The sequence below is a fragment of the Falco biarmicus genome, chromosome 14 (assembly GCF_023638135.1).
Source record: "Falco biarmicus isolate bFalBia1 chromosome 14, bFalBia1.pri, whole genome shotgun sequence".
In the NCBI taxonomy this organism is placed as follows: domain Eukaryota; kingdom Metazoa; phylum Chordata; class Aves; order Falconiformes; family Falconidae; genus Falco; species Falco biarmicus.
This window is the reverse complement of record NC_079301.1, coordinates 3,168,989-3,183,527: the sequence shown is the minus strand read 5'-3', so window position 1 is coordinate 3,183,527 and position 14,539 is coordinate 3,168,989. Positions and strand designations below refer to the sequence as shown.

Below are 14,539 nucleotides of genomic sequence, written 5' to 3'. Positions count from 1 at the left end.
TGCACACCACTATGTATCCGGTGAAATAACATAAGAAAAAAACCTCACAATTTTAGATAGCTGCCTTACTGGGACATCAGTTGCAATACAACAAAGATTACATAAAGTGACCAATTTTTTTCAATTTTCTAAGTATTTTTACCCCAAAATATGAAGTAAAATACATTAATATAGCATGTACACTCACGTGCTGCATTTTACCACTTCAAGTAAAGCCCCCAGATCTTCAGCATGCTTTAAAAAACAGGGAGCCCTGTCTTAGAGGGGTCAACATGATTTCTAAAATTAGTGGTTATTTGCACAGCATCAACCAACCTGTGTATTTTCAAAGATGTTCACTCTCTACAATTTAAGCTAAGGTAATATCAGGAAGTCTGCGTATCCAGGGCCTCTGGAATCACTTTTTTAAAAAACACCAAACTGTAATATAACAAATTCTGAAAAATATAAACTGGACTGAGAAAATAATACTGATATAGACTGTCATTTTTAAGATCTTGCCTTGTGTTTCAAATACCGCAATAACAAACCACACTAAATTGGCAACTGCTATTGCTTAAATTGCTGTCTTATATGAAGTAAATTTCATGGTTTCAATCTATTTTTTAAACACATTTAGATAAGGGGGAAATAATCAACACAGCAGGGCATTGTAATCTCTGTCAAGTTCCAAAATATTAAGAATTCCTTAAAAAACAGATCATGAAAGTATTCTATTGTCTAAGTAATATGGCTTCAATAACAGACTGCTAACCCTTCAGTGCTAAATTATCTGGTGACTTTTCCCAGTGATAGCTCTCAGGAACAAGAATGCTTACTTTATGTCAACGGCATATGAAAGTGTCTTTCAGATCTGACTCATCCACCAGAAACACTACATATTATTATCCCGTCACTTAAAATTAACTGAAAAAACACAACAGAGAACCTTTATAAATATATGCTGAATCCTCCTGCATAAACAAGGTTTAAAGGAAAACTCAGCACACTTCCGATTTTAAACTTACCTTACTTTGCTGTTTTCAGGTGTGTGATGTCCAGATTCACCGTGGATTGCCAGCTCCCAATTCATATGATGCCTCAGCATGCACTAACGCTGGTGATATCACACCCACCATAGGAGCCCATAGGGATAACATGAGGGCAAGATAAGTCCTGTGGTTTTACAATTTTTCATATTTTTTAATGTCTGATATACTTATTTTATATCCCATAGGTTACAATATAGGAGTATTAATACTAAAATGTTTAGCAGATTATGTAACACTGTACTGTAATACACTAAAAAGGAGGTGGTGGTGGAACAGTACCTTACCCCTAAAGGCCAGCTCCAGTGTTGCTCTTTGGTGGGTATGAGGTCACCAGCATAGTGCATGCAGGGCCAACACACGGATCGGGAGCTGGCAATCCGCTGTGGGTCTGAATATCGCAAACCTGAAAAACAAAAAAGGGTATGCTTTAAGCTACACATGTGCTAACTCCTCCCTGGCAAAGTGGGATGTACTGTTCTTAATCTTCCCATCTCAGTACGAGACGGACTGGGTTCATGCTCACACCATATGCATTCATTTGCTATTAAATTTCCTCTTTAACCAGTCCCTTTTAAACAGGTATTCTGGAGATTCAGCACAAGGGATCATGCATATCCCGTGGCATACATTGTGAACGTATAAAAAAAAAGATTTTAAAGCTTTACGGTTGTAAGGCTGATTTTAAAAAGCTGAAATCAGCTCCACTGAGAGAGCAGACTGGTGATGATGTTCCAGTGAAAATTTCTAATCACAAAATCATACACAGCTAGTTTCCAGAACTATCAAAGACAAACCGATTATTTTCCAAATAGTATGTACGCAAAAATATAATTACAAATAGAATATAAAGTATCTACATGGGAATGTCACCTTAAAATGGTGAAAATCACCTTTCAGTATATTTCAAGTGTTAATTTTCAACAAGAGTAAGGTAAGTTAAAATTCCACACAGCTCAGCTTCACACCCTAAAATGTAGTATTTTACAAGTTCCCCAAACGTGTTCCACAGAACAGCTGGTGGTATTCCCTAAGGGCGTTATCTGGCATTTAATGCAAAGTCCCTCCTTTTTAGATGTTAAATTTCAGTAAAAGACAGCTAAGTGTTTTGAGATTCTTTACAACTATCATTTTGATGTGGTTTATGTTATAAAAAAAGTTCAAGTCATGTATATACACCCTGAAAGAAATGTCATAAAATCAACTTTCTACAATATTTTCTGAACATTTGACAATATAAAAATATAGGTAAATAAAAAGGGGGTTAAACAGTTATCTATTCTACACAAAAGATTAATAAATGTAACAAATTCAAGGCTAATTTAAAAAGTTTAAAAAAAACTACCAAAAAATGAACAACTGTGTAAGACTGATTCATTTTTGCAGAGAAAAAAAATTAGTAAGATACTTCTTTGGGTCAGGCTGGTGTACCCAGCACAATCCAGCCTTGAAACAGCAGAGGCAAGGGATCTCATCCCTATCGACAGTCTGGACATGGGGATCGAGTGTCCCCTCAGTCTGCAGATGACACCGAGCTGGGGGGGTGGGGGGCTGGGGCTGACCTGCAGGGGCCGGCAGCTACACCCGTCCCCTGCGCCCGGCACTGGGGGGGCCCCGCGAACGCGGGGTTCAGGGCTGGGCCCCCGCTACAGGACAGACCCCGAGGGGCTGCAGCGTGTCCAGGGACGGGCACGGAGCTGGGGAAGGGGCTGCGGTACCGGCTGGGGGGGCTGGGGGGGCTCAGCCTGGAGAAACGGGGCTCGGGGGGGCCCCATCGCTCTGCGGCTGCCTGAGGGGGCTGGAGCCGGGGGGTCGGTCTCTTCCCCCAGGGAACCAGCGACAGGACAAGAGGGAACGGCCCCAGGCTGTGCCAGGGGAGGGTCAGGGGGGATCTCAGGAGAAATTCCTTCGCGGAAAGGGTGGCCGGGCAGGGGGACAGGCTGCCCAGGGACCCGGTGCTGGCACCGTCCCCGGGGGGGCTCAAAACCCCCGCAGGCGCGGTGCTTGGGGACACGGTTCAGCGGTGGGCTTGGCAGCGCTGGGTTAGGGGCTGGGCTGGGTGGCCTTAAAGGTCTTTTCCAACCTGAACGAGTCTATAATTTTATGACTGCCTTAATTTATCTAAAACAGTAACTTAAAATAAAATTATAATTAATAATGTAGCTTCCAGCTGTGAATATTCAGACGTATCATGATTATACATATATAGAAATCTAACTGCTGAAAATTAGGTTTCACACTGGCTTCGAAACATTGCAAAAAGCCATTGGTAGGCTTGAGAACACCTGACAAAAATATAAATGTATCAGACAGTCGAGGTCATCAGGGAACTGTTACTTAAAAGTTTAAGATTCTCTGGTCTAAGTGCAGTGGTCATCATTATCAATCACACTTAGCTTAGAAGGAATTCCAAATTCCAAACGTGACTTTACTTACAATAAAAAGGTGCAGCTGGAAATACTGCAGTTACAGAATACAACTCACCATAAGTACTCTATCAGAAAGGAGGAATTTTTTCAGTGAAACAACTGACTGTAAAAATGGTGTTCCTTCATTTGCAAACACACGGGATTTTTTCTGTTATAGGTCTAATTTGCTTTCAGATTGAGGTTTTTTTTTATTCTTTTGCCAAAAAAACCTTTTTGACTTCCACTGCTGACATATGGCATTAGTCATGATAGAATGATAAAAAAACCCGTTGCTGTCCATCCTATACTGAACAAAAAATAAATAACAAAAAAAAATATTTTGCATAAGGGACATAAATACTACAAAATATGAAATCATTATGATCACTAATCAGTCATGTCCTCTGTCTTGACATTTTTAATACAGGCAGCTTGCTGTGAACAGACTGACACTTCTGACACACTTGGCACTGCCATTTTTTTTTAGCATATTGTTTCTGACTAAATAAAATCTGGTTTGACCTACTCACATTTCAGTAACTAATTTGGAGAAGTCAAAACTTTAAAATGAACTATCATACATTTTACCAACTTTGTGTAACAATAAAAACTCTTTATCTTGAGCGTAACTGAACCACTGAAGAAACAGAATACACCTTAGGTCCTTCCAGCAGCTCTCACTCCGCAAGCAGCGTAGGGCCAGTCTCCTCAGAGTTGAATGTGGTGCGAGAACTGCAATGGGCAGCCGCCCAGTGTCAGAGCCCATCAGTTAATGCACACAACCCCTTAAGGTCAAGTTCAGCCCAGAACAGCGCAACATACAATAAAATGCCTACTGTAATTTTTAATACAACTAAACAAACAGTATTTTGTGGAAACTTAAGAGAAAACTTTACGAGTCAGCTATCTTAAAAAGCTCCCTTCTTTGCTGGATTCTACTGCTTAAACCCAACACGTTATTTTGACACAAAACTACGTAACGTGGTTAAATACCTGTGTATTTAAAAAATAAAAAAAGAAAGTATGACACTCAAAATACACAGAATGTTTAACTTTCCAATGTGTTTTTCTAAATTTTCAGAAACATCTAGTTTCAGAAATACACACATACTCACTCAACAGCACATCACTCTTTCTTGCTGTATCAGCAATAATGGACTTTACATCAAGAAAATCCAAATCCAGACACCAAGAATTAACTGGGTAATAGACTATTACTTGAGCGTTCCAGTACAGAATGCAGCAAGAGTCCAGTTATAGTAACTTCTCCCCACCAGACCACTTCTACTTCAGATAATCTCCTGTTTATATCTACCTTTGTTTAACTTACAAGATATCATTAAGTAGTCTTCAGATGTACTCTTGCCATCATCATCATCTTCTGTTTTTATAGTCACTGTGGAGCCAGGAACAGTACCAGCTGCTTGAATGACTGCTTCAGAATCTGAGTTCGTTACAAGAACTTCTTCTGAAACCATTGTAGGTGAGTTGGCTCCTGATACAGAGTCTTGCACCACGTGCTCCAAATGTCCATCAGGACCCGTAACAAGGTCAGCCACAAACACCTGATCGGGAACTCTAACGGTTTCTGTTATTAGATCAGAAGTCAAAACATGATCACTGGTATCTAAAGCTTCTTCAATAGCAACATCGGCTTCCAAAACAGAATCAGGAACAATTACGCCTTCTGTCACAACATCAGTTTCAGTGATGATGTCAGGTCCTTGGACAACTTCAGCTGCTAAGCCATGATCAAGAGTTATTCCATCATCGGTAACAACATCAGAAACTAGGACAGCTTCAGGGACTGATACAACAATATGGTCTCCATCAATATGAGCAGTGCCAGCCATTCCAGCCACTATGAAACAATTACGAATGAGGAGAAAAATGTTAAAATCATTGCATTAGCAATTGGTTTACCTAAGGCATGGAATAACTGTATAGAGCACTTAAACGCAGATATACAAATCTATTACTTTTCAACAATCCACATTTTGCCTTTCACTTGACAAGGACTATCCAAAACAGCCTGTATTCTTTAAAATAGGAAAACCAAAACATGACACTTCTTTAAGACGTAATGCAGAGTTTGCCCTTATTTGGGTTTTGCAATGCTGCTATGTTAAAACCTAGAGGCCAGTTTGCAATTTCATTTTTTTATAAATTTCAGTTAGAAAACATCTGATTACAGTTGCAATTTGAACCTTCACAGAATTCTTGCATGACACTGGAAGTGTGGTAACAATACATTAACTGCTGTTACGATAAAAGGACTCTCAGCCTTCAGACTACATGGGCCTTGACAAAAACAAATACTCAGTTGTATGCAGTATTTACAGTATGATTTCCAACAACTTGCCACATTGCAAGGAATGGCTAGGAGCAGAAATCTGTTTTCCACTAACAGACTTGACTGGCCAGTCACATTTGCAGACTACTTTTCTATACATAAAAGAGAATGCACAGTGAATCATTTTAACACACACATAAATAGCAGTTTTAATCTTAATGAATACAACCAGAAAAAGGTTCTTATCAGAATGAAAAAAATAAATTATTCAGCATCATACTGCAAATGCAGTTATTTTGGTACACTCTGAGGGATATTAATTCATGTTAGAACAAAGACATGGTCATTTCCACTACCTGAGAAGGTCATCTCACCATAATGCAGAAATGGAGACCAACAAAGAAAAGAGCAGAGATTTCTTGCTGTCCTTTCTCTAAACCTTCAAAATTGGTGTGGTTAATTTAGCACTGCCACCAAAAGAAACGGTGCTTATTTAAGAAAAAGTATCCCTCCCCCCAACTCAACTTAGAAACAAGTTTTCTTGTATCAGTCCAGTCCAAGGACTAACGCTCTTGACAGAAGACTTCTAAGCACATGTGAACATGCAGGTTCAGCTAAATCTGTAACCTGCTGCCTACGTAACAGGTTGTTTTCAAAGACATTATTTCTCACCACATTTACTGACACAGCCTAAAGGAGAACTGGTGACAGTAATCAAGGTAAGCACACAAAAGCTCGGACATTGTGTACATCCTGTACTGGATGTTATTTACATCTCCTGTGTGTTGGAGACGTAGCTACTAGTCAACATGAGTTCAAGCAGAAGCTCACATACCACAAAACCATTGAACTCCAGGTAACATTTTCTGTCTCATCTAGAGCCCTCTGGGCCACAGACTTAGTTGCTTTTTTTTTTTCCTCCAGAATTACTTCAGTATTTTGAAGTAAGTGATTAAGCAACAAAAGGATACACAGACATAATATATGCCACCTTAAAATCAGAATTTTCTCAAAAGCCATGCAAACAGCATTATCATATCAGTCATCTCTGCATCTTGGTATCATTTATAAACGTACAGCAAAAGCCTGAAAAACAGTCTTGATTTTATTCATTGTTTTTAATAGTTAAAATGTTTACCAAAATCCTGCATAATCATAGTGTGAGGCATTTTGGATTCTTGTGTTTGCAATCCAAGACTTCCACCACCTGGATCCATATTCAGCTAAGTTCATTCACAAATAGCTGCAATAAAAGCAAAATCAGAATTTATGTAAAACAGTGTTACTGTGTTGATTAGCTTTACTGGATTAATATGTCACACTGACAAACACAGAGCATTTATCCAAAACTTCAAGAAAAAAGCATGCAGTACTTCATACAATTCACTTTGCTTTATTCTTTTGGTTTTATATTTTTTGTCCCAAAATCCTGAAAATGTTTCCATCCATAAGTAGTCCTACGTTAATCAAAAGAATTACACAAGCAAGTGAAACCAGGTTACTGCCTGGCCTAGAACAGTTCTGTTTATATTCCATAGAATTTAATGGAAAAGTGCTTTCTAGCTACATTCAGCCTGCAGAGGTTCAGACTTCAACATTATTTCTAGGAGCGGTAAGCACAAGAAATGCCTAAATCTTCAATTTCCCCACTGCAAGCTGAACATTAAAATATTTTTGCCATTTTATGAGACTATGCCCACAGGGTAACAGCTCATTGACTGACAGTAGAAATCTCATCACCTGTAATACCAGCAGCAACAGCATCAAGCCATAGTAACCAAACAACAGAGCAAGCAACTGAGCCTAGTTACCAGTAACTTATTTTCTAGAAGCAGAAACTTTGTCAGGAAGGAAGTTAACTTTGCCTTAAAAGAAACTGTAGCTGTCTGTAGAAGCAAGAAATGCAAGTCAGCCGTCACACTGTGCACACACTATTACTAACCGCATGCCTTACCATAGTAACATACACGAGCAACTACACACTAAGAAGTCACTTTTGCTCTATCCCCGTCTGTATATACCCTTTAATTATCGGGACTGGTTATTATGGTTGTGTGGAGCTGCATCGAAGAAAGTTGAGAATTTCATCAGGAGTATCAATTTTTCAGATTCTTTCACGATTTTCTATCTATCAGCTATTTCAAAACTAATTTTAACACGTAAATTTGACTGAACATTATGTTTAATTACATGTACATTTTGAAAAAGCTGTGTAGTGCACTGAATTTACGAGAACAAAAGCGCCAAAGCCGATTTTGTCTTCCAGTGTCTGTGTATGAACCCCTATTTCATTAAAAGTCTGACAAAAGGCCTGGTAGAAAACATCATCAGCCCTTAGTTCGATTTGCACACACAGTCCAGAACCACACGTCCATGCTTGCTGCACCTTCACTGTCAAGGAAGGAACTGAGCAGTGACTATTCCTTCTTTTACACTCCTGAAATCCTCAGGCAAAGAAAGCAGCAAGCAGTCCACGATGATGGCAATTTCAAGAAAAAGTCACTGATCCACCCCAAGGAGTTTTCAACTACCTGAGAACACAAAAGAACCAAAGAACTTGTATATCACCTAGTGTCACTATTACCCTTTCAACACTTTCTCCACGTATTATTTGCTCAAACCTACTTCTCTCAAACTGTCTTTAAAAAATCTTCAGTACTAACTCTTGGGGACAATGACAACACAACATTCTTCTTGCAGAGCTGCAAGAATTCCCCAATGTAATTTCTCGAAGGTGCCGTAACAGAGCAGTTAGGTCCACAGACCAGCTGGTATCACAAAAAACCCAGTCAAACATGATCACTGGCGAAAGCAGTCAAGGATTTAACTGGCCCAATTTCACCCATACAATCAAATTCCAGTGCAGTTTTAAGATTTAGCTCCAAAATCAAATTCTTTCACCATGTGAGAATTATAAAGCAGTTTCAGAACCTTAACGCGATGGTCTATCACTCCTAAATTACAGTCACAGCCACCTGAAATCTCACAGTAGCTAACGAATACTTGCTGTTACAAAATAAGATACAGCTCTAGACCATAAATAGCTAATTTAATATAGCAATTTCAGAATTAATGCAATACTCTAAAATTTCCTGACCACAGCCTTGACACTCAGGTAATCCTTCCTTCTTAATGTACATGGATATGAAAAATTACCTTAAATTGTATCAATCTGAGATTACAGGAAGGATATGCTAGGCTCTTCTTCCTTCTCAATAAGAAATTTAATTTATTATCAGGTTATATAATTAGATGCCCAAATATACTGTATTTTGGGCTACACTGAAAATTCAATACAAAGGCAGGCTATGATCTTAATTTAAATTAAAAACTCTGCATGGAAAGTAAGTTCTCGCTAAAAGGAGTACTTTGACAGTAGCTAACAGGACTGTAAAAACTACTGAACTCACGGGTGCACGTAGTACTATGAATACCTTAAGCTTCCACTAAAAACAGATATGGATGATGACACATTAGCAGTAAACATGCTGAAGCTGCACCTCAGTTGATGCAGCTGGTATTCAACCACTACTTAAGTATACTCTTCTAAACCCTCAATGCAGACACAGGACTGAGTTGCACCAACTACACAATCACAGATTTATTTTATATATCTGCTTTCAGGTCTTAAAGGAATGCAGTGACAGCAGGAAAACCCCTTCCTGCTAACGCTGGAACAATTAACAACAGCTAAGGCCCACAATTCTCCTACAACTGGGTATTTTTGCTCCTAGGTTTCAGTAGTGCAGATGATTTAGTTCCATGCACTACATATGCATGCAAACCTTATTATTGGAAACAGCAAAAAATGTAGTACAGTAATTAATTCTGGTTCTTCACAGCTTCCTTCTGTAGTACAATGGGTTATATACCCACGCAATCATAGCAGAAATAGTCCAATCCTATGTTTCAAAAAAAGCCAAAGAAATAAGGCAGAAAGTAACAATCCTGTATGCTACCATAACCCTACACTTATCCATACTTCTCTTGCCTCTATTAAGATCTCAAGTTTTTCCTCTGAATTCACCTTTTCTTCTGTGTATTCAAAAGCAACTACCATAAAAATGCTTTGTAAGCATCAGCCAACAAAATAATACCACTTTATGACATTCCATTAATATTTTCATTGATTTTTCTTTTAAATACAGCATGCTATCTTGCACCAGGAAGGAGTATGTTATCATCAGATCCCAAAATGTTGAATTTCATGAAACCTAAACTGAGACTCCCAGAGCAATGTCTGAAGGCTAAATTTTCAAAACATGTATGTGATACTGCTTTTCTTTTTTGAAAAATATAGTTCTTTTTCCAACTAGCTTCAGGAGAACGTTGATTTTAACCTATTTCAGTTCTTTATCCCAAAGCTCTTCCTTACAGAGGACTCAGCTGAGACCAGGCAATGAATTTTAGAGTGAAAAATCCCAACTACATGATGCATCTGCCTACAGGCAGGAACACAACTGTAAATTACTACTGTAAATGGTGTTTTTTAAAATCCAAGATAATGGTTGGCAGACTGGGACTACCTAAGACCACAGATTTATAACAGCAACACTCAATTGAAAAACTGGTAAAGGCCCAGGCCTTATAAACACTGCTCTTAGTATACACGCTGATTTCTTAGCTTACTCTTCCCATAAAAGTATCATAAAATAACCATTAATACTTTAATTTCCTTTGAGAAAGCTTTCAGAAAACACTCTGAATTGAGAGATCTTCAGCAAAATATTTTGAGGAGGAAAAAAATGAAATGCCTCAGCACGTCTACCCTTCCCAGGAAAAAATATGGTCTTTCTTGTATCCGGAGGTACAATGAAGCTCCCAATCGATAAGCTGACTTCCAGGCATTGTTGCCATATTTAAAATTTTTATAACATTAGAAAATATTTCTAGAGAAAGCCCATTACAATTGAGTATTTCTTCATAAATAGGAACATATTTAATACATTTTGTTGTATCCTATAGCACGGTCCTGCAAATGCTAAGCATCTCTCCAGCTTACACATACAACTATTCCCCACATGTTCAGGTGATACGCTTCCAAATAAAGCCTATTTGCTTTGTCAGCCCTTAAGCCCTCCTTTAAAATCGTGAATTTCTTCTGAATAATATTTCAGTCTTGTTTACATATAATGAAACACATCGGCGTACTTTGTCAGGCATCCCAGGTATTTGTACGCTGCAAATGACATTTTGATTAAATCAAAAGGATCGAGCTCAGCTATAGAGCAACGTAACACAGTAAGTGAACTTGTAGGTAGTTGAAAAATCCAAACCAGATCTTTTCTGATTACCTCAACGTTCAAGTTCAAGAAGAACACAGAGAATTATCCTCCCCTGAAGATACCTGAGGATTTTGAGGCTCCCCCCCAGCTGTTTTTTAATGCAGCAACCAACAGAAACGCAATGAGAAACAGCTCGCCTCGGCAGAAATATTACACAGAAGGATCCAATTAAGAAAATCACGTGCAGGTTAACAGAAGCCCTTCAAGGAATAAAGACTGGGTATGAAAACTAACATATCCATTTTAAAGTCCTTTATTGTGTTCGCCCATCAAGCATCCATGACAACCTACCCTCACCCTCTGCATCCCCTTAAAACGACAAAGACAAAACCAGCGAAGGAGATTTTGTCCGGCTGCCGGCAAGCGAGCCAAGCAGGAGCAGCTGCGCCTCCGCGCTACAGCCACGGCAGCAACACACCCTCCCGCCTGCCCCCGGCCGAGCCCGCACCGCCGGGTCCGCCGCGGCGGGGGGAGCCGGGGGCGCTGCGCGGGTGCGGAGGAGCGCGGTCCCCCGCGCGTGCTCGCGGGGCGGGCGCGCCGCCGGGCGGCGGGTGCGCGGCGGTGTCGGGCGAGCCCGCAGTGCCGGCCGGGCAGCCCGGCGCGGAGCCTCCCGCCCGCACCCGCTTCGCTCAGCGCCGGAGCGACCGGCAGCGGCCCCAGGCGCCCCGGCGGCGGGCGGCGCGCGCAGCGGCGGAGGCGGCCGCGGGCGTAGGGGGCGCGCGGAGACAAAGGAGCCCGCGGAGGGCGCGCGCCGTGGGACGCCGCCCGTGGCAGGGGCGCGCAGGGCAGGGCCCGCCACCCGCGCGGCCTCCCCTCAGCCTGCCCCGGGCCGCCGCCAGCCCCTGTCCTGCGGCCGCTGACAACCCCCCCCCAGGGCGGGCTCGGGCGGCGGCACAGGGGCCGGGGAGGCGGGGATAACCCCTGTCCCGGCGGCGCGGCGGCCTGCGGAGCCGCAGCCTTCCCCGCCCCGCCGGCCGACATCTTGTTTTCCGCCATTTTCTGGCCGCCCGAAAAGGCCCCTCAGCCGCTGGGCCTGCCGGCGCCACCCGCCCGCCCGCGCCCGCCCGGCACCGCAGCAGCCGCCGGCGCCCGGGGCTCGCCGACCCGCTGGGAGACGGCGGCGGCCGGCCCCACCGGCTCCCGCGGCGGCAAGGCCTCGGGCGCGGCCTGCCGTGAGGCCTAACCGCCTCCATTGTCCCCACCCCCCGCCGGCCCGGCTCCGCCGCCGCGGCTCACCTGAGCGGCTCCCCGCGCCGGGCGGCCGCGGCCCGGGGGCGGGGGGGGTGCTGGGCCCGCAGGACGCCGCCGCCGCCGCGGCCTGGCATTCGGGTCCGCCGGGTCCGGGCCTGCACCAATCACGGGCTGGGCTGGGCCGGGCGGCGGGGCGCGAGCGCGCGCGGCCTGCTCCCCTCCCCCCGCCGCCCGCTCGCCGCCGGCCTCGCGGCGGCCGCCGCACGTCACTGCGCGCCCCGCGCACCGAGCAGGCGCACCCGCCGCGCCGAGGCCGCTGCCCTCACTCTGCCCGCGCCGCCGAGCGCGCCTGTGCGCCGCGGGGGAGAGGCGGCCGCGGGGCGGGGGGGAGAGCGCGGACCCCCTCCGTCGCCGCTCGCTGCCTCCCGCGGGGGTGCGCAGGGGTGGCCGCGGGACGCTCGGCCCCGGCTTCCCCCGGGGAAGTAACAATGCCCAGGGAACAGCCGGCGCGGCCGGGGGAGGGTAGGGGGCCCCGGCGAGCAGTAACGCAGCCCGCACGGAGCGCTCGGCACGGCACCGCGCCCGCGAGGAGGCGGCGCCCTGAGGGAAATCGTGATCAACGTCCGTGTGCGGCCCCCGGCCGCGCCGCGCCCCACACGCACTGCCCCTTGCACACGCGGCTGCGTGCGGCCCCGGCGTCGCGCCGCGCATTTTGGAAATCCTTTGCTGAAACAAGGTCGGGTCCAGCCCCATTTCTGTATTCTCTATTGAATGTCAAGTACTTCTATATATACACACTTATTTCGGAGAGAATGCAAAAGCAAGCGTGAAGGTAAAAGGTTTCAAAAAAGGTTATGGAGATCCCAGGTGAACTGGGCCTGCCTCACTGTCCTCCCGGCCACCTTCAGTTCCCCACGAAAAGATGAGGGCACCCCGACGCAGCAGCTGTGCCTGTCCTTGTGCAATAATGAAGCAGTACTCTGACATTAAAGACATGAGGTTTGGTATTTAAAATGCACTCTTGCCCGTAGTAGTAGTCTCACGTATAGAATTAACAAAAACCCTGACAGAAACCACTGGCATAAATCACAGTATTCACATTTTTTTCAATTGTTTCAGGTACAGCTGCGTGAATACCAGCATCTCTACTCAAGTAGTTATCTTAATACAACATTGGTAGATCTAGCAAAAAAGAAGAAAATAAAAGTCTAAAGAATTAGCATGAATACACCTTAGTAACCATAACAGTAAAATCATTCAACACCTGAAAACAGCATACACTTCCAAATGTAAATATGCAAAAGCTTGGGGCTAGAGAAGCCCAGAAGGTCCTTTCTCTGATTTAACTTAACAGGTTGTAACTGTCACTTTTTCTAAACCTGCTTTAAGCTAAGGGTATTTTAGCATACACCCCCCTCTGGTTTAGAAACTGACTTACTACATCTGTGCACAGGCTACGATGAACGGATTGTAGTACTGTTTTGTACTGAATTTCAAATGCCTGAATTTCAAACACCATTAGGGAAATAAAAGCAATTCTTCTCTTTTTTTTCCTGCTTGAAATACAGGTAACCCATAGAAATGGATCTTTGTGTTATAAAGTTTTGCCTTTACAGTTGCATTTGACATTAATTTTGTTCATAGACAAAGAGTGGGATTCAGTTGCCTACATGTCTGATAGGATGTCCAAAATAGATATGGCTGATAGAGGACTCGCCCTCTTCTAAAACAGCAGCAGGACATCAGATGGAATGCCAGGGAGTGTCAAAAATGGCACCAGGCAGCTATGTGTAGGTACCAAAATCATGCAAGTAAATCTCATTTTGCACTACACCATTCAATACAGAGTTACAGGGGTTTTTGTTCTGTAATTCTTAAAAGATTCTTACTCCGGGACTCTCACCTCCTTAGCACAGAACTCTGAGACCTCTCCAACGTTTGACCCTCCTCCCCTTTATTTAAGAGGTAAGCAATACAACAGTGAGGTAAAGCTGTCCGTAACATGCCACACACCGAAGTAAACACGTAAAAGTATCTAGTCAGTTCTTCCAGCTCTAGCAAAAGATACACATCCTAATGACAGAATAATTTCAACCTGATCAACACAATTAAGGAATGACAGGAAAAATACCTGAAAAAGGTAATCACAAAAACTGAATACTTAGGGAAATGGTGAGAGAGAATCTCACAAGGTGATACAATCAGAAATGCAGAACTACAGAGAGATTAATTATCCCCTTCAACAAAACCCCATCTGTGCTGGATTCTGTCTTCTAGAGAAATATCAAGGGAAATCTCAAAAGCAAAATGAACATAAAATAGCAACAAGGCTAT

The 14,539-nt window shown here is 43.4% G+C and overlaps 1 protein-coding gene across 8 annotated transcripts in view; it reads right to left on the bottom strand.

Moving 5' to 3' along the window:
* Positions 1-14,539, bottom strand: part of ZNF711 (zinc finger protein 711) — a 55,333-nt gene that overhangs the window by 27,548 nt on the left and 13,246 nt on the right. For 6 of the 8 annotated variants that reach the window (XM_056359322.1, XM_056359324.1, XM_056359325.1 and 3 more), the window contains 2 exons: positions 6,868-6,972; positions 4,767-5,297 (listed from right to left, as the gene is read on the bottom strand). In XM_056359322.1, the coding sequence (XP_056215297.1) occupies positions 4,767-5,297; positions 6,868-6,946 (610 nt within the window). In that variant the 5' untranslated portion in view covers positions 6,947-6,972. Of the gene's footprint in view, positions 1-818; positions 907-4,766; positions 5,298-6,867; positions 6,973-12,250; positions 12,794-14,539 lie in introns of those variants that run through there. The other 2 variants (XM_056359321.1, XM_056359329.1) reach the window with 2 other exon arrangements.